At 43.5% G+C, this 21,513-nt stretch overlaps 1 protein-coding gene across 1 annotated transcript in view; it reads right to left on the bottom strand.

Moving 5' to 3' along the window:
* Positions 1–21,513, bottom strand: part of NR5A2 (nuclear receptor subfamily 5 group A member 2) — a 158,842-nt gene that overhangs the window by 65,176 nt on the left and 72,153 nt on the right. The window contains exon 4 of the mRNA XM_015417030.1: positions 10,241–10,360. Coding sequence (XP_015272516.1) covers positions 10,241–10,360 — 120 coding nt within the window. The remainder of the gene's footprint in view (positions 1–10,240; positions 10,361–21,513) is intronic.

Here is a 21,513-nt window from a genome sequence, read left to right as displayed (position 1 = left end):
CAAACCACGAACCAACCAAAATTCATGATGAACTTAAGTCCATGTGCCGGTTCATGCCCACACCTAGTCAGGCACTTCCAGACTCAAGACCGCGACAGACAGTAATCCCTCCATCCAGAGAGTTGTGTGCTAGAGTCACAGTTCATCATAGTTTGTGTTCTCATTTCCTTTGTCCCAGTTTTGTCTTACATAGGATTTTCAGGCACTGAAAACAGATGAACTGTTTTGATAACAAGACATGAGATGATAATGTGACAAAAGAGATGAGTATGATCATAGGCAACTATCTGTGACACTAAGTTACAGATGATTGTCTTTCCTTGCTACAAGAGAAGAAGAAGAGAAGAGAAGAGAAGAGATTGGATTTATACCCCACCCTTCACTTGGAGTCTCAGAGTGGCTTACAAACTCCTTTCCCTTCCCCACCCCACAACAGACACCCTGTGAGGTGGGTGGGGCTGAGAGAACTCTGACACAAACTGCTCTTTCAGGAACAGCTGTGCCAGAGCTTGTGACTGACCCAAGGTCACATCAGCAGGTGCAAGTGGATCAGTGGGGAATCAAACCCGGTTCTCCCAGATTAGAGTCTGCACACTTAACCACTACACCAAACTGGCTCTCACAAGCCTGTAACTAATGTGGTTCAAGCAGCAGGCTGTGTTAAATTCAGTTGCAACCTGTGCCTGGCCAACAGTGCAGAGGCAGCAAGCTTCCCACTTCCATGAAAAAACCCCATGCAGCTCTTGTGACCCCACCCCACTTTATGACCAATCACCACCAACAAAATCCTGTATCCTGACCCAAACCTACAAGGTTGCAGCTTTATTTAGTGGTGGAAAGTGTCCTCAAGTCACAGCTGACTGGTGGCAACCCCATGGAGTTTTCAAGGCAACAGCTGTACAGAGGCTGTTTGCCATTGCCTGTCTCCGTGTCATGACTCTGGTATTCTCTGAAGGCCTTCCATCCAAATTCTAGCCAGGGCTGACCCTTCTCAGCTTCTGAGATCTGAAATCAGGCTAGCCTAGGTTATCCAGGTCGGGGTGCAGCTTTATTTAGAGATTCCAAATAGCATCAAAGCAACATATTCAGAATTTCTCTGTAGGTCTTATATGCAGAGGCCATTTTGGGGGGGGACGCGGGGGATCGCAGTTCCCCTGGGTGAGGTACGGGGGGCGGGGCACATGACGAAGCCCCGCCCCCTGCTTCTGGCTGCCCCGCTTCCGGCCCTCATCCAGTCAGGAGGAGGCAGGAGAAGAGGGAGGGTAAGTTGCTTCCTCCCTGCCTTTCCCCACCCCTGCCTGCCTGGGGCCAGGGAGGGCCTTCGCGGGGCTTCCTTGCACTCCCGCCGGCCTTGCAGGTCCACTGCCAGGCCCCTCATGGGGCTCGGCAGTGGAGCTGCAAGGCCGGCGGCGGCGGCCGGGACCGTTGGGGGCAGGGTGTGTGGCCTTATGAGACACTTCCGGTGATGTCAGGGGTGTGTGGCCTTATGACACACTTCCGGTGATGTCAGGGGGTGTGGCATATGCTAATGAGTTATGCTAATGAGTTCCCCTAGCTCTTTTTCTACGAAATGACCCCTGCTTATATGCATAAACTATAGAAAGAAGACTGGACTGGGGATTTCTCATCCACTTAAGGATGTAAACCAGCACACTGATCCAGCTAGGGCCCATACATATGTAGGAGCAAGCTTCTGCACACATACGGCACTTAGCTGATGTATACATTTGTACTGAACTATTGCCCACCCTTTGAGGCTCAAGAACTTTCAGAATAATCCTAAATCCTCAGAATGATCCCAAAATTATCCTGCCTTACACCCTTTGATTTTCTTTCAAGACCATGATAGTGTCATTTTCTGCAATTCAGCGGAAAATAGGGGAACGTTCTTGGCATTAATTGAGGAAGACAAGTGAGAAGATCTTTTATGAGAAACCTAGAAGGCTGTGTATAAATCAGTAACTTAATTTGCTAAGAAGCACAGTACAAAGAACTTTATAGATGTTATCTAGCACCACAGAAACTAAATGGAATTTATGAGACTATAAAATGGTCCAATTAAAGATGAAATCTTTTAGATGCAGATTTTCTGCAGATGTGGTGGTTATGCCCAGCTATTATGAAGTAAAGGAAAACATTTTTTTTAAGTCATTCTTGAAATGATGGCTATAGATCCTATGGTTCTACTGAATGACTGAGAACATATTAAAGGTAGAGCTTTGATTATGAATCCTTTTGTAGCAACTAAGATCATCACTCGAAAGCACTGTAAGCCCCCCAAGAATTTTGATTCAAGGTCTGACTGAAAAAGGTCATATTGGAAGTAGATATGGACAAATTTATTGCACTGGTCTGAGGGCCAAACTAGATATGATGGTGTCCTCATGGACGCCATGAGGAGGCCGCTGCCATTTTAAAGTCATTTTGAAAATGGTGCAAGGAACATGACATTCTTGTTCTCTCTCACACCTTTTCAGGTGCCGCCATTTGGGTACTTGATAAGACACCCGGGGGGGGGGGGAGAAAGGGCACCTCAAACTGTTGCACCCCAGACCAGATCAGGCCCTCATGGCAGCCAGAGCTAAAATGGCAGAGGCATCCTCATGGCAGCTTTAGTTTGGTGCTGAACCAGGGGAAAAGGTAATGCTTAGAATGCCGTGAACTTGTTTGGCAGCTAAACATCCCATTTTCAACAGTCAAGCCTTGAATTGCCTCACCTTCCTGCCATCTGACTTGAACAGATGCTGAACAGCTTTGCAGTTGTGCAGTAGCTATGGTAGTGGAGTTTCATTCTTTCTGTATTGTGAACATTTTTGCATCTATGCAGTAGGTGAAATCAATTCTCCCCAGGGTCACGGAAAGTTGAATGTGGTAATGAAATAATGTAAGTGGGAACTAGTAAGGGATGCCACAAACTTTGCAGTGAATGCGTTTGACAGTCAAACTGAGCATGTTCAACTGTGATGCTCAGACATGACCAGAGGTCATTTCCTGCAGGAGCACACAGGAGCAGAGCTCCGGCAGTAAAAAGCCCAGGGAGCAGGCACATGCAACAAGCCCCGCCTCCTGCTCCCAGCAGCCCTCAGTCAGAGCAAGAAGCGGCCAGGTAAGTTGCAGAGACCCCCCCCCCAGCCCTGTGGTCCAAAACAGTCTAGTGGCACCTTTAAGACCAAGTTTTATTCAGGCACAAGCTCTCCCTCCTCTGCAAGGACAGATCTGCACGTCCCCCCCCCCAATAGCTAGCAATCCAAAACAGTCCAGTGGAGCCTGAGTGGTGGTTGTTGCCTCCTGACACACTTCTGGTGATGTCAGGGGGTGTTGCATATGCAAATAGGTTATGTGAATGAGTTATGCTAATGAGCTCCTGCACCTCTTTTTCTACGAAATGACCCCTGGACATGACCATTGGTTTGGCACTTAACAACTCAAAGCCTGCCAAGTAGGATCATATTTACCGGATTTTTGTCTGGTTTGGCTGTTTGGGGCCATTTAAACCTAACAGCTGATCAGTGTGGGGTCAGCAGCTAAGCTGTTAGGTTGAAATGGCTGTGAGCCATTTCTCCAGTTCCCTAGAGGATCTCTGGCTTCCCCAAGGCTGTGTGAAAATGTATATGCGCAAATAACTTCAGTAACATGGACCTAAATGAACACCAAACAGTAAGACTTCTTTTAAAAATGCATTGTTCATAATCACTGGCTGGCTGGCTGGTTTGCTCAGTCATTAAATAAATGGACTCTGAGCAGTGTGCAGTGATGACAGATCTCTGTGGGAAGGGAACATGATTCCCATCAGGCTGAGTGGCTTGCACATGCATGAAATACTGCCCATTAAACTGTACTGTTTGAATCCGTGGAAAGGAACCCACTGAACAGGCTTGAACTGTTCATAAACAGCCTACTGTTTGACAAAAAAACAGCTTTTTGCTTGCAGCTGATAAGCAGAACATGAGCTGATCTTGTGGGTGGTTAAGCATCCCTAGTAATAATGATGGGTAACAATGTTGATGTCCGTTCATTAGGTACTGGAATAAACATTTTCATACGGTAGGGGATGAAGGGCGTTTATTTTCAGTTTTGAGTGGTTAATGATCTGTGCTTTAAGTATTTTGTGCTTAATTAGTGCTTTAAGTATTTTGTTACTACTGCAGATTTGTGCACTGCTAATCAAAATCCATCTTCCTATATATTAATGGGTACCTGCTTAGGCCAGAATATTATCTTGGAACGAGTCTAATACCAAAATATGTGGCATTACAATGGCAGGGAATCTGTGGACTCCCACTGTAGGCGCTCCAGAAGTGTGATAGTGAATTAACCCTAGGTTAAAATGATTAGTCAGTATCACTAATTTAGTCCTCCACAAACACAAATTTGTACAACTAACAATGAGCAATTTAAGGAAGAATTTTAATGACTGCAAATAACTATTTATTTATGATAATATACGAATATGCTTTTGGAAAAAGCACAGCACTTTCATACATTAGGAATGGAAATGGGCTTCATCCTAGAGAGGGGCAGCAGGCACAGTGAAATCAGTTTTCATTAAATTAATTAAAATTATGATGACGATGCCTGTCATTTTAACATGATATGCCAATAATGGAAGATAATGAATTAAGTTGCCAGCAGACCTTTCCCACCGGATGGCGGTATGGAGGTTGCTAATTAGTTCTAATATGCAAATAGTTGATAACTCTTCAAAGTGCTATCAAACATCTTATATGTTTATTAACCGTTAGTGCATTATGAAAAGAAAATCTGAGTCACAATTTCCTGTGCTTGTTCCCTTTTTAATAGTAGCGTTGTAAGGATATCACAGGCATATATAAGGATCACGAACACAGAGAGGAGTGGGATTTTGCCTGCTGATCCTCTTTCATGGGTATTCTTGGTTGTCAGAAACAGAAACTGGAAATTATGGCATATGTGAATCACTGTACTCTGCACTGCTGGTGTGTAGAATAATCAGTGTGAAAACTGACCACTGGCACACGATGGGGCGGGGGGCCAGGGGAACCTGTTGCAACTATGTGCAGTTTATAAACACCATTCATTGCTTTAAAAAAAATTGGGTTGAAGAAAAATGCACCCATGCTACTTTATCAGGTTTTTAAAAAGCAATTATTATTAATATTATTGGGGAGGGGCCAGGTTCACTCCCTGGCATCTCCAGTTGAAAGGACCAGCAAGGAGATCTATGTTAGGGTGTCTAAATGGATGAATGGTGAAATGTGATGATGACTACAGAGATCAGTTCCCTGGGAGAAAACGCCTGCTTTGGAGTGTGAACTCTGTAGCATTATATCTTGCTGAAGTCTCTTCTGTCCTCAAACCCCTCCCTCCCCAGGCTCCACCCTCCAAATCTCCAGGAAATTTCTAAACTGGAGTAAGCAACCCAATCTGCTTATCTCTGATCACTTCCTTCCTACATAAAAATTTGATGAAAAATCTGTGGAGGAGGGTGGACTACAAAGAGAGGTCTCCAATCTGTAACTGCTATTGTAAAGTATCGTTCTTGTGCCTTCTCTTTGCCATTATGGTGCAAAGAAAGTGAGACAAGATCCTCACCTGACTTAGATCCTGACATCCAACACTGGCATGGAAACAACAAGGAGGATCAGGGAGGGGGTAACTAGCACTGGATGTTAACCCCTGGTGTGGTGTGATGTGGAGGATGCAAAGACATCACTCTGCAGAAGCAGTTGAGAAAGTAATGTGTAACACATACAGCAACATCATCAAAGTATTGTTCTAGTCTATTTCATAAGGAGCCAGTTTGTTGCACAAATGCCTCAAACTGCACAGGGAAACGGAGATCTGTGATACACAAGGGTGGATTTAGGGAGGGCCTGCCCTCTTGACTGCTTCTCTAGAACTGTACTGCTGACTGGTTCCTGGCTTGCTAGACTCATAGGGCCGTAGGTGGGTGCATGAGTATCATGATACGCACTTAGTGTGGAAATTTCCAAGTTGGCTTGATTCCCCTACAGTTAACCTCTATATTTATCAGAAAAAACCTGTAATCGTTGTATCGCCAGGGGTCTTGTTGTAGAAAAAGAGCTGCCGGAGCTCATTAGCATAACTCATTAGCATAACTTATTTGCATATGCCACGCCCCCTGACATCACCGGAAGTGACAGAAGGCCACACCCCCTGATATCACCAGAAGTGTGTCAGAAGGCTCGGCTACTTACCCTCCTGCTTCATCCTCATTCCCAAACGGAATGAGGATCGAAGCAGAGGGCAGGGTAAAGAAGGGGGCGGGGCTTCACCACGTGACCGCCCCGCCCCCTAGAGGTTCTCTTCCGGAGCTCCGTACCTGAGAGCTCCCCCCCGACTAGAGCCCTGTGTATCGCAATGATTAGCAGTGGCTCATCCCGGGGTGGAGTGGAGAAGTACTAAATAGGTTGTTTCCTTGTTCTCAGTTGAGGTTGTTTCCTTGATCTCAGTCTGCGCATGTCGTATTCCTTCTACTACTCAATATTTCCTCTATTACTCAGAATTCCTTGCATTACTCATTCCTTCAGTTACTCAAAGTTCAATGTTGATGGGGGAAAGTCTGCCAATTATACAGTGGCAAACAGCATCAGAAACTGACCTAAGGCCAGGGCTGGAGACAGCCCACAGGGGCAAGGCCCAAGATGAATCTGGCTTACGTAGATATAATTTTTGATTGAACCTGAGGCCCTATCTCTGCCTGTGTTAATAAAATGCAATTTCCAAGTGCACCCAACAATTTGTAGTCAGCGTTCTTAAGCCCAGGGCCCCATTGTCCAACTGTGATTAAATGGTCTGCTTTGTCTTTGCAGCTCACACTCATTTACCGGCTATCCAGGCATTTTGTACAGTTTGGAATAGAATTTAAAACTGTTTCACTTTGGCTGGATTGTGGCCACAGTTAATGGCGCTTTGCTCAAAGGGCTGATTTACTTGCCTCACATATAACATGTGTCTTTTCTGCCTCTTGCACAGCACATACAACAGTTCTTTAAGCACAAAGGGATATCTTACATGGTTTAAATTAGGGCGAAGGCTCCCTATGCAAACTCTATATAGCAACTGCATCACAGGGTTCTGTAGTCCAAACAAGCAACTGTTTTCTCGTATGTATATACATCTAGCCGGTTTAGGTTTCAGCTACTTAAATGCCAGTGGACCATCATTTGGTTTCACTTTGAATCAGACATAAAATGTACAAAATACACACTGCCTTCCCATGACACTGGACATTCTTTTCCATTAGAGCCTAAATAAATTTTCAAAGGGTACAGCTCTCATTTAATTTGCCTTGTTACTCTCATTTACTTTGCAGAGGATCTTGGAAATTATAAATAAACATGGGGACAATGCATGGGGGAACCCCCACCAACCCCTACTAAAATTATTCTGAGCTTTGAAAAGCTACCGTGGTGGTCATGTGCAAGTCAAAGTCATTTTTTTGGCTGGGCTTATGGCAGAGGACTTCTCAGTGAATTGTGCTCTCTCTGACTATTATGTTTGACTTCTAAAGGGATTTTTGATTCTCTGTTCTGACTGGCCTTCCACATCCCTTATATACTCAAAATATCTCACTAGCTCATTTTAGCCCATATTTCAGGCACTTAGCTGCAGGTTCTGAGCAGTGTTCCCTCTAAGATGAGTTAGTGTGAGCTAGCTCACAGGTTTTTAGCCTCCGGCTCACACATTTTTGTGTTTGCTCAGGAAGGATGGCTCCAGAGCAAACTAATTTATGTATTAGTCAAATTGCCCACTCACAACTTTAATGCCAGTAGCTCACAAAGTAGCATTTTTGCTCACAAGGCTCTGCAGCTTAGAGGGAACATTGGTTCTCCGTGCCCAGGACAATAATGTCTAGGTAGTGTAGTTTGGCCATATACGTGCCCTGTACTTAAAACAAGCTGAATTATGCCACCCACATAAGAACATAAGAGAAGCCAATGTTGAATCAGGCCAATGGCCCATCCAGTCCAACACTCTGTCACACAGTAGCTAAAAATAACAGGTGCCATCAGGAGGTCCATCAGTGGGGCCAGGACACTAGAAGCTCTCCGACTGTTGCCCCCCAGCACGATAAAATATTTGTTAAGTGTGGAGGCCTGGGTTCAAATCCCCAGTTAGTATGACCTCTCCCTCAGCCTAACTTACCTCACAGGGTCATTGTGAAACTAAAACTGGAGAAGGTAGAATCGTGTACCCCATGACGTTGGGATAACTGAGCATGTGTGCAAGAGAAAGCTGATCCTTGGCACTGAAGGCCCTGCTCCTGACAAGTGGAAACTCTCCTCAGTCTCACTTCTAAAATCTGTGTATGCGCTACCAACCAATCTTCGAGACTGTCTTCGTGAAGTCAGAAATGCAAGTTCCATAATGTTGAGTTCAGTACATGGGTCCACACTGGGCAGAGGGATTATAGACTATACAAATCTCTAGTCCTTATGCTGCAAATTATTGAACCTAACAATGTTTTGGAATCATGTCCAGCAATATTTAGCTGCATAAATGTTGGCCTTTGTGTTTTTTTTCAAAATGTCTCTTTTATTGATATTGCCCACTTCCAGTCCTACTATGCCAACACTTTCTAAACACAAAGCAGCATGAGTTTTACAGCCACTTTGAGATAGACAGAAAAGCAGAATATAAACATTTTCAAGATATAAACCAATGAATAAAGGAATAAAGGAAAGTGAAAACTTACTGATTTCTCTTTTGCTAGAGATGTCCTGTTGCAAAATCACACTTCTGGCTTACCATATGTCATTCAAAATGTGATATTAGTAGGTATTTAACAATGCTGATATTCAAATCTGTTTTTATGTTTACCTATTATTTTTGGATTTTTGGATACTGTTCCTAGTATCCATGTCCTTTACTTGTGCTGTAATGTAATCATTGTACGTATGTACATATGTTTCACCCAGTACATGTTACATTTTATGGCTCCTTGACCCTACTGTCTTTTCCTCATCTTCTTACATAAAATGACCATTAGTAAGTATTTATACTGAAGGACTAACTACGCATTACATTATTTCCAGGGAGATCCCCAGGTCAGATGGAGAAGAATGTTCTGGAGTTCCAAGCTTTCCAGTTCTGTGCTGGCCCAATTTGGATTGAATGTAAAGAGCAGGGGTCATTTGGGGGGGGACGCGGGGGGACGCCATCCCCCCAGGTGAGGTGCGGGAGGGCGGGGCCTGGAGCTCCCTGCTGGTGCCCGCTTGAGGTCGCCGCCGGCTGTGGGGAGGACACACTTCCGGTGGTCAGGGTGTGTGGCATATGCTAATGAGTTATGCTAATGAGTCCCCCTAACTCTTTTTCTACGAAATGACCCCTGGTAAAGAGGGTGGACTTAGACCTAGTGTTGCCAACCTCCAGGTGATGGCTGGAGATCTCCCACTATTACAACTGAACTCTAGGTGACAGAGATCAGTTCACCTGGAGAAAATGGCCACTTCGGGAGGTGGACTCTGTAGCATTATACCCACTGAATTCCCCCTCTCAAACCCTGCCCTCTTCAGGCTCCACCCCCAAAATATCCAGGTATTTCCTGACCCAGAGATGGCAACCCTACTTAGATCTCCTGCTGTACCATTTCCCATTGTGGAAATGTAACGTCAATACATGTGCAGCCCCTATGGTTGACAACTATGGGCTGGGAAAATTCTCATTTAGGGGTGGAGCCTGGTGAGGTTGGAATTTGGGGAGGGACCTTAGCAAGGTATAATATCATAGATTCAACTTTCCAAAGCAGGCATTTTCTCCACGGGAACTGATCTCTATCGTCAGGAGGTCAGTTGCAATTCTGTGAGATCTGTGGGGGTCCACCTGGAGGCTGGCAACCGTAGCAGCTCCAGCAGGGCAACTGGTGCCCCTGAGGGCCATTTTTAGGTCAGGACAATGGTGCAGGTAGAAGATAGGGGCTCCCTCTGTGTGTCACTGTCCCAATTCAAATTGAGCCCATGCATGCCTGGGCGGTGCAGAATATCAGAACACACCTCTCTACCTAATGTAGGGACATCCCTAGGGAAAATGTACAATGGTAGTTATGACTCAGATATGAGAAAGTGGGCTCTAGTCCATGAATGCTTATATGGAAATAAAAGTTTTGCAATGTAATCCATATCTCTAGTCAATAGAAAGTTTCTTCAGTGGAACATGGGAATATTTCTGATCTCGTTAAAATCCCTACTGTACTGGAAGAATGTTAATAATGAATCCACATCCATAATTATGCACTCACTTGTTGCCCAGTGACAAGAAGGATGGAGCCTTCTTTCCCATGTACCACTTGCCGATAAATGTGATCGAGAATTAAGAGTTCGCTCCAGCAGTTCTGAAGCAGCTTCATTTGGTCATCAACCTGTAGGTGAAGAAACAGAACAGGAATTATGGTTGCATGCTGGTGATTTGCTATTTATTATGATTTTATCTGGAGTATTCTAATCCTAGAACTCTGAGAAGGTCTTGAGACCGTGCTGTAGCATTATGAAATCTACTTCTCTATGGCTTCATTTCAAAGCATTGCTGTATCAATATTTGTGGGGCCATCTAGAGTGGCCATTTTCACAAAACCTACCCAGCCAGGATGAGATATCTGTGTGCTTGTGGATTTTAAATTGTTACAACAGCTCCATGGGATGAGCATCTTGTCAAAACAACCCCAAATTTCTACAAAATATGCAACACCACAATTTACGTTTTGGGTCTTCAGCATTGGGAAGCCATTCTATGGAAGGACCCATTGGGTTTTGACCATATCCATTACATGGAGTGAAGAGAGCTGACGATTTATGATGAGAATGCTCCAGCATTGCTTGCAAGTCACACACCCATTAGACAATACAGCCGGATGAAAGAAAAGAGGAGTGGAATATAGTAGATGGATATATTACTAAGTCAAAGGGAAGCTTCTGTTATCCTAGGAGCAGCCTTGCTCTCTCCTCCTCATGCTACAGGTAACCATGATAATTCATTTCTGCTTAGCTCACAGAACAAGGTTGAGCTGATATTAAAGAAGCTCTCTGACTTCTGCCCAGATGTATTTATCTCCTGTGCCACTGGTTATCTGGAAGAGAAGATTGCAGCCATGCCTTGCTGAAAAAGCGCAAGTCTCAAATCCTCAGCATCTGTCACACAAACAAGTCGTGCCGGTTTCAACTATAAAATTGTATTTGTCTTACTGGAAGGGTTGAAATAAATTACAAACGTGTCCAAGATGCATTTCTAAAATGAGCTGAGTTCCTTTTTTTAAATAGTGGGGTTTTGAAATGTCCTGCTAATCAGTACTTTTTTAGTTTGCAATATTCTTCCCAGAAATAAAAGTGTTACAAAACCACATGTCACAATCCAAAGGACCAATGGGTGTAAGCCTGAAGTGCTTTCCATGGGAGCACACAAGCTGCTCAGGTTCTCATCCTGGATGACCATGGGGAAGCCATAGTTCTGATAAGAGCTGTCCTTGAAAAAGAGCAGTTTCTGTCAAGAGCTCTCTCAGCCCCACCTACCTCACAGGGTGTCTGTTGTGCGGAGGGGAAGGGAAAGGAGTTTGGAAGCCACTCTGAGACTCCCTTGGATAGTGAAGGGCGGGGTATAAATCCAACCTCTGTCTTCTCTCTTCTTCTTGAGGGGGACACAAGGAACTGTGAATAGTAAGGGGGTTGCCTATGCAAAACACTTTGCATAGCCTTTTGGATTCCCAGCCCTGATTTTATTATTATTATTTTATGATTTTATTATCGTAATTACGATTTTATTATCATAAATACAGTCTCATCCTAAACAGAGTTATACCCTCCTGAAGTCAGCAGACTTAGAAGGGTGTACATCTCCTTAGGATAGCACTTTTAGTCACTTTGCTGGAAAATACATTAAAGGGATACGCATAGTAAAAAAAGTCAGCCTAAAAACCTCAACCAGTGAGGGGTGGTCTTAGTGATTCTCAGCAAACATCCGGGATGGGCCCCCACAATCACTGCCACCCCTCCTGCCAGGCCTACCCTGTCACTGGGATCCAATGGCCCTCACCCCCATGTGAGGCAGGCCGGAGCTGCATCTACCACCAAAAGCTGGCTGCCCAAGCCTTGGATGGGATGGGTGTGAGTTGCTACTACAGAGCCAAGTGCCCCCTCTGTTGGGGGACAGGCTCATAGGCAGCCCCCCCCCACACACATAAGGCCTGGGGCAGCTGCCCCTGATGCCTATTGGTTAAGACCAACCCTGCAACCAATAAGTACAATTAAACATTCTAAAATGGAGTGTCAGAAGATATGGCAATAGCTTAACCAAGTAGCCCAGTGGCACTTTCAATACTAGCAGCCTTTATTCCAGCAAATATACAGCAGCCAGGTGGGACCTTCAGCACAAAATGCAGATATATTGCCAGAAGTTTATTCCTAGGCATAGAGCTCCAGAAGCTGAAGTTGGTACACTCATTAAAATATGCTCAAATTAATTTTTCATCCTCCATGCTTAACCAAATTCCATCATGGCATGCAAATAAATAGATAGACAGCCCTTTCATAAGGCACGTGTTGAGGTCAGACCATCCACAGTTAACAAGATCCCACCTCTAAATCTACAAACACTCACAAAAAAGGCTTTCAAGAACCATCTCTCTCAACCACAGGCAACAACTCTGGAAAACAAAAAAATCAGTTTGTATTTTGGGGACTTCTGAAGGTCTGAGAGTCATCCACGTGCTATCAACGTTGACCCCCTCCAAAGGTGGCATCCCCTCATTAGCAAGCCAGTGCTGTGCAAACAGTGTGAAACTGAAACAAACAAACAAACCAGAATGACCAGCCCTTGCTCAGAGCTGCTGTTGTATACAAGCCTCATAAAAACAGAAAAACAGAACTTCTGCTAATGGCTCACAGCATCTTCAACTCATTTAACATGGATACGGTCTGCAGTGCAGACATGGAGACCCTGTCCATGATATGGAGAAGAATCCATACGATGATCAACAATGTTGTGCATCATAGCTGCTATGTGCAGTGTCCACCACTTGGACATTGGAACATAAGAAGCTGCCTTATATTGTAACTGTGAGCATATGCAGAGTTATTATTTTTTTTATTAGATTTATACCCTGCCCTCCCTGCCAAAGCAGGCTCAGCCCACTGGTAATTATAAGCAGTCTAAGCCCACTGGGAATAATAAAGGAAGACACAATCTTCAGTTTGCAAGACCTAAACAAGGCTGTTAATGATAGGATTTTTGGGAGGTCATTAATTAATTGGGTTGCCATAAGTCAGAAGTGACTTGATGGCACATAACACACACACACACACAAACCCACTAAGATCAACAGGTTTAGATGGAAGTAACTGTACATCAGATTGCATTGTAAATCCCAAAAACGTCAGTAAAGAAAAATATTACTATGCATGTACAAGCTTCAGAGCGAGTTGTAGAAGGCATGGGAATGCTTACTTAAGGTTTCCTCTGGGACATGGACATATGTACATCACTTGATTTCTCTACACTTGGTTGCAGTACACATGGGTCTGGTTCAAATATTTCTGTACATTAATTATTCTACTCTTGATGGCTTACAGCTAAATGTATGAACTGACTCTACTGAAAAGCATTGGGTCTGATGGAATGTGACAGAGAAGTTAAACCTATGATGCTACCCATGATGGCACATTCATATATGCATGGGCATCCTGTGATGTTGTCATCATGTGACGTACATACTTATGAGATCTTTCCTATGAGGACTGGCAGGTGAATGCATGAGATAACTTTGTTGCAGGGTACCGTAGATGAGGTAAGGTGTTACATCTGGGAATGCTGATCCAAACATGCAACTCATCACTCAATACAGCAGTCTTGAAGTACTGAAACATGGGAACCAGTCCTTGAAGACTCACATGGGACATCTGTGAACTGGCTCCCTTGAAAAGAAATTGCACCTAAAATAATACTGTACAGCCCACTGGTTAAGATCTTCTTAATCTCTGCTATCTGTGCTTTACCTGCAGAGGTGAGGTGGGTGGTCACCTGGGACCAGCGGTGGCACCTCACATTCATAAGGCTCTCCTTGATGATGCTGGCCTGGCACCTATCTTACTTTCCTTTAGATGCCGGGCCAGAAAAATCCTTTTACCTAGGCTTTTATCTAAGAGTTCTGTCTCTTTTAGTTGTTTTATGGTCTGTTTCTGACATGAGAACTGTTTTATTAGTATCACTTTAGGCTGCTCAGTGTTTCTTTTATGCTGTTGTTGGTTTTGTTTTATTGTTTTAGCTATGAGCCACCTCAAACAGGTCTCTGGAGAGGCAGCATATAGATTTGAAAGAAGTTCTATCTGTGGGCCTTGATTGGTGCTAACACACAAGTTATGGTTTGATACTGCAGTCATCAAGGAAATACATTTGAATGGGTGAACTTACCCCTAAGTTATTAAGGATTGCTTCTCATGTTACTTTTCCAGAGAAACACTCTTGATGTATGAATGTGAAACCTCTGGGTCTTAGTGGTTAAAACAAAGTCCATGCTAGCTCTCTGCAAGCTGATGCAAATACACATTAAAGGAGGCCTAAAGTACCCTTCCACCACCAACGTAAGGATTTGTGCTGGTTTGAGCTGAGATAAAAAAAGATGACATTTGTCTAAACAGAGTCTAGATAATAGGATTAAACTCATGAGAAAACAAGAGCTTGTAAGTAAATGCAGAATGAAAGTCCCAACTAAATGAAAAAGAAATGCCTGTGGATTTGTTGAAACCCAAATCCGTTAGTCCTTGAGTGAAAGCCCCTTGCAAATGAGCATTCCAATAATATGTCCTCATGCCAATTAATAGTTAACTATGATAAGGGGCTTTCTTATGCAATGCAGGGCAAGACAAAAGTCACGCTCTTTGTTTTCCTAACACTCTCAGCCATTTTGTGCTGATTACTCTCTTTGAATATATTACTCATTGCTCTTTAAACATCTGTCATTTCTCATGCACTTTCCAAATGGCAGAAGATGCTTCCAGAGTAGCCATTCCACAAGGCAAGCCTAGGTGGCTAACTTGGACAGCACTTTCACCTCCTAGGCAACCAGGTCTAGCACCATCTAGAGATATGGATTCCTGCTGTCTATGCAAACCAAAGCCAATAGAAAGGCAGAGGGCTTACTAGAAGGGCTGCAAGAGAGGAAGACTCTGGCTGGAGCAAGAAGGAGAATGCAAGAAGTAAGGTGGGCTAGGTGTAGTGCATGGATGAATGGCCAGGCAATATCAGCAGATCATTAAGGTTCACTTTGGAGACAGCCTGCCACTTCCTGGGCAGTCTACAGGGCTAAGTAAAATAGGCGACAAGACTTCAGTATTCAGTGAATGCGAGGAAGGCTAAATACTGTAAGCAATAGCCCTCCTCTGCAAGAATTGGTATTAATGACATATTGAAAATGGATGTTCCATTTAGCCTGTATGACTAATCGCAATGAACTACTTCCATGAATGTATCTACTCCCTTTTTTTAAAGCTATGTAAACCAGTGTCAGTCACTGCATCTCAGAGCTGTGAATTCTAAAGACATTAGTAAAGTAAGTACCTCCTTTAGTCTGTCCTCGCTCTCCTGCCAATCAATTCCATTGGACAATCTCAGGTGTTAGTATTTGATGGGAGTTCTCTCCATCCTTTTTCTTCACACCAGGTACAGTGTCCCATCTTAGATGCCTTTTCAAAAAGCCCAACTGCTTTTTTATCACAGCAGATAACTTTGGTAGCCCTTCTCTGTGCTATTTCTAGCTCTAGGATTGATTCGTCGATTGATTGAAGTGATTTAATTAGTTGCTTCCCTACAAGAAATATCCTCTTTTAAAAGGGGATGACCGGCATTATAAAGAGTATTCCCAATGAGGCCACACCACGGATTTATAGAAATGCATTTTGGTGTTGGCAGCTTAATTTTCAGTCCCTTTCTTAATGATCTCTAGCATAGAATTTGCCTTTTTCACTGCTGCCACACATTGCCATTACTGTCTACTCCTGAATCTCATAGTGGATCACTGTCATCTTTTGCTAGGGTTGCCAGGTCCTCTCATCACGTCAGCAGGGGCATTTGGGGGGCATTCTGGGGGTGGGTGGGGATACCCCAAACCCTGCCCCAAGCCCTGTCCCCAAGCCCCACCCCCAAGAGCAGCCACCCATGGCCACCCCTCTTCCTCCCCTCCTGTGAGATTTAAGGGGCTCCAGCTGATCGGTGGGGAGTACCTGGGTCCTTTTGTGAGTGGAGTTGTGGCCGGCAACAACCCCTCTCCCTCCCTGTTGAATGATTTAAAAGGTCCTCCAGCTGATTGGCCACGTGCTCCCTGCCAATCAGCTGAAGCCCTTTAAATCTCTGCAGGAGGGGAGGGAAAGGGGTGGCTATGGGTGGCCGTGGCTTGGGGGCAGGGCTTCCCCACCAGACAGCTGGCTGGTGGTGGATTGATTGAAGTGGTATGAATGGATTGGAGCCCTCAGAAGCGGGGGAAACCCTGCCCAGACCTGGGGGCTGGCAACCCTTCTGCTACAGACTTTAAGTGATTAAAATGCTTTTCTGAAGCTGTCCCCACTGGACAGGTGAAATCCTGTTGCTTTTACAGCACTGTAAAGTAACCTTTAGGTAGCAGCAGGCTTGCAAATCATTCCTTACCTGGTAAATCTCTAGAGCTCTGCAGATGTTCTGTTCAGGTGAACTAGCAACTGCACATTCACTATCTCATGTAAATCTTATGGATTTTCCATGCACATTACAGCTTCCACTCACATAAATCAGAAATCTGGAAAATCAAGGTTCTGATTTGCATGGATGGAAGCAGCACATGCATGGAAAATCCACATGTCACCCAGTTCCCAAGAGATGATGTGTACTGCCTGTGTGCATTGTGGGGTCACATGCACTCCCAATATATGCAGCTGGCAAACTCCAGGTTTGCTTGAATGGAATGAAACATCTGCCGAGGGCTCCTGGTAAATAGGAACTGGAAGCTTTACAGATCCAAATTCTTTCTTTTATGTCACAAATAACTAATCTAGGTAAGTGTACTCTAGTAACTTAAAAATAGATTTATTTGCAAGGCTGGGCAGCAGTGGATTTCATCTTGTAATTGTTTGTACGTGGAATCTTCATTGCTGGGTATTCAGTATACAAATTAGTAGTAGGAGTAAACCATTTTAAAGTATGCTGATAGAATAAAGACAGTTTTGTCATGAAAGAAAGATCACAAAAATTATTATTAGCCTGAACCTTATACTGCTGCTGGAATTTTCTACTGCTTTAGCTATGGTCCAGACCAAACAATAAGCAAACTGTAGCATTTCTACTCAGAAGTAAGACCAATAGAACTTCAATCCAAACTAGTGTATATAAGGCTGCATCCATATGATGAGAATTCTTCAATTTGCATCTGCCACTTCTGCAAAATATGCAGAGGCATTCATACTGGCAACAGAGCTACCACATGGGAGTTTTCTGTGCACTTTCCTGCATCAGCCACCATCTTCCCTGCATTCTTCCCACACTGTGCCACTAGAGGGCTTTGTGATGGCTTTAATAGAATTGCTCAAATGCGGTGCACGTTCTCAAAGGTCCCGCAACAGCAATTATTAATTTTTTTTTAAAAGCCCTCAAGAAACACTCCAGTGCCAGGGTGGGGAAAATGGCGGCTGCAAGAAATTGAAAGAAAGAATGGCACTGCAGTGGGTGGTACCCTTGAAAATACACAACTGCTCATCCAGATGGTGTGCTGATGCACTTGGAATGTGCTCTTCCCCAAAAGATTGCAGCAAGGCAGGTTTGGGGAAAGAGCACACTGAGTACATGTAACTGGAGCACAATTAGATCATGATGTCATGAGGATAGTAAAAAAAAGTGTTCCAGTTTGGATGCCAAACCAGAGAAAAATCACCATGCGGAAGCAAACTAAGATTCTAGCCTTAAACATATTACTACATGTTGGATTGTGGCCTACATGTACATCTTCTCTTCCTAGTATTATCAATAACAAGAAAATTTGTCATGAGTGACTGAACCAAGACTTGTGTGGCATAATTTCTCTTACATCTTTCTTAATGATCCAGAGTAAGATTCATCTGCTGATGTTTCATAGAAGAGAGTTAAGTCCAGTGATCTACCCTGCCCCTGCAGACACAAGATAAGACTGTATTCTCTGAGAAGTCTATTGGAGTTTGATGGAGACTTTGAAAATTGCAGTATCAAGCCTCTGTTGACACCCAAACCCATAAGCATGCTATTACTGGTAGTTAAAATGAAGCCTTATCTCAGAAATACTAGTTACACATCTGTAAAAAGAACTCTTCATGGTGGTGTTATAGACCCTTGTTTATGGTGCAATACAAGACTCATGTTGTCCCTTCCCACAGTCTAGGAGCCTGTCAATCATTGCAAGCCTTCCTTTCTGCTGCAGAAGAACACTGACTGGCAGCTGGCCTGCAGAAGAAAAAATTGTAGGTTTTTGCTAAATGGATTTGGATCCAAACCATGGTTATTTTAATACTAATAAATAATGCCAACAATTAACAAGAAGAAGAGAAAATCACACAGAACACACTAAAATGCTGAACAGCTGCAGATCTATTACCTGTAGGTATAGAGTTCTCTGTGCTCATATGAAAGATGGAATACAATATACAGAGTTCACTGTGCATACGAAAACCCTAAAAAAGCAGAGAATATGCTTAACATTCTGATTCTTTCCTCCATGTATTCTGAGAATGTTTTCTTAAATTTCTGTAGCACTCTTCCTGGGGCCAAAAGCAGTTTTTTCAGAGTACATGCTGATAGAAGTACACCAAGATAAATATTTATTGTGAACTCTGATAGTTCCACAAGGTTAATCAGAGCACTATACTTAATCTGTCAATAAATGTTCATCTTTTTATAGGAAAGGAAGCACATTTGTGACCTGGCGTCCTGTTCACTTGGTCTCTGCACCAATTATAGACATGCCATTCTGATGTATTATCATAATAGTTCATTTCCATTTTGCACCAGTAAAAATGAATGCAGCCAGCAAATTGTGCTTTGAGACAGCTGCAAGAAGGTAAGAGATATCCAAGAATGATTTGGGGATAGATACCTTTGAATTTGCACGTGTTTCACAAATTTGTTTTTTGTGCTTTTCTGAACCCACAATGATTTGCTAAGATGTCGGTCCCTTCTCACCTTTCAGTTCCATAAGAGTGCATATTTCTTTGCAGTGTTGGGTGACACGAGAAATTTTGCTTCTGCACCTTCAGCCAGACCAGATATATATCCTTCCACTGTGTGGCTACTCTTCACAATTTCACTAAACAATAACTCCCAGAGTTCCTTAGGGACTGGCATGAGAGTTAAGCTAAAAGAATGCATTGTTTTAAAATGTATGAATTCATTATACAAATGGAGTCTGTAGAGAATGCTGGGAGAATTTAGTAGCTCTGTACAATAAGAGACCAAGTGATGCACCGATTGGTGCTCTTTATACCAATACTTTCATCTGTTCTGCAGTGTCAAGAGATGGGCTACCATGATCAGGGTTGCCACTTGCAATTGTCATCCAAGGGTTTCCTTATAAGCTTGTATCACAACTTCATACCTTTCATTATTGAGTTTTTATCAGTTCTAATTCATTTTAAAGATGTTATATTTGTCATCCTGTTGTGCATGGCCCTGAGCCTGGTTTTTCTGGGGGAGGGCAGTTTAAAGTCATATAAATAAATAATAATTTTATCAATGAAAACTGAGGGACTATTTGCATTGCAGCAATTTTCTTTATAGCAAGGATCACTGGCTAAGATACCCTGCTTCCCTTAAGTATTGCAGTTTTCTGGCTGTGCAGTGTGAAACTGACCTTAACTATTTAGCACAATGTTTCATCTCACAGTGGACCTGGCTGTGCTGATGTCATTCAAACACATACACCAACATTTACTATTTACCATAGGACAGTTACTGAGGGTGAGGGACAGAAAGGGAAATAGTGTACTGCCATTGTGTCTTTCTCTTTCTTCGTGTGTGTTTCACTTCTAGAGACCAGGAAAAGAGCAAAAAACAATATTGCCCCCAAAGGCAAAATGCGGACAACGATTACCTGTAGGAAACTGAAACTGTCCCTGAAAATAGGAAGAAGAAGAAGAAGAGAAGAGATTGGATTTATACCCCGCCCTTCACTACCCAAAGATGTCTCAGAGTGGCTTACAAACTCTTTTCCCTCCCCCACCCCACAACAGACACCCTGTGAGGTAGGTGGGGCTGAGAGAGCTCGACAGAAACTGCTCTTTTTCAAGAACAGTTCTTATCAGGACTACGGTTTGCCCAAGGTCATCCAGCCAGGTGCAAGTGGAGGAGTGGGGAATCAAACACGGCTCTCCCAGATTAGAGTCTGGGCACTTAACCACTAAACCAAACTGGTAGAGCTCAGTGTGTTGTCATAAAACTTATACAAGATGAGTGAGGATCATGTTGATCTTGTAGTGAAGCATTCAGACAACTGCTTCACTGGAAATAAAGTAAGTGCCAGATCAGGCTGCGTTGGACGCATCCAGATTTAGAAAAATCTCACAGAAATCATGGAATCAAACACTCCCTTTAAATTCAAGCTGCCTGTAGTTGAATTTTGGACACCCTGCTTCTGAGGAGCCCAGGTAATGGATTCCAGCATGGTAGCTGGAACCCACCAGGTGATTTGGAAACCTTGTTGGTGCTTATGCTCTGGAATATGCATGAAAGCAGTAGTAAAGCAGCAAAGAGCTGGTCCATACTGGAATGTTACTTATTTTATTTAAATGTTTATATGTCTGCAGGAGCAGAAATCTGGCAGTAGGTGGCATGATATTTGGGCTGACATCTGTAGTGTGGACTCCACCATCTGACCAACTACATAGCCACCTATCTACCCCCAAGAGGCAGCTTGGCTTTGACACAATGCCTGCCTGGCTTGCTAAGTAGTCCTAACAGTGAAGAAGGTGCAGTAGGTTGATAAGCAACAGATGGGACAGAGTCACTATTTTTTTAATAAGGATCAGAAAATCTTAGCCCACAAGACTCAGTCCTGATGCTGTGCGATCCATGCACACAGAAATAAACTCCCAAGTTGAACTGGTAATTATGTGATCTCTCTTGCAGATTCCAGACAAATTTGGATGTGGCTGTCATCTTTGTACCAAAAGATTTGGAAAACTTGACTCAGAGCAGTGTTCTACCAAGCCAGCCTGCCTGCCCCTTCCATCCTTCAAGTATACTAATATTCAACAGGGTTTCTGAACTCCCAAAGAGCAGACAAATGTAAGTTCTCAGCATTTCAAGCAAGCTCACAGTTGGCTTCCAAGTGAAAAAAACCAAGGTCAGACTTAGGTATTTGTATTAAACAAGGCATCAAACACAATAACTGGCATTTTAAAATTTGCTTTCTGCGGGACTTGGGATCCCCCCCCCCCCCGCCTTTGCATACTAGATCACATGTCGGGTTATGCGTGGTTGGCAGTTGGCATTATTTCTGATGAATTATAAATGCAATTTCCAGAGTTTCCCTTTATCCTC

The sequence above is a fragment of the Gekko japonicus genome, unplaced genomic scaffold (genome assembly GCF_001447785.1).
Source record: "Gekko japonicus isolate JY-2015 unplaced genomic scaffold, Gekko_japonicus_V1.1 scaffold564, whole genome shotgun sequence".
Lineage (NCBI taxonomy): Eukaryota > Metazoa > Chordata > Lepidosauria > Squamata > Gekkonidae > Gekko > Gekko japonicus.
Note: the sequence above shows the minus strand (reverse complement) of the source record. Positions and strands in the feature narration are given on the sequence as shown.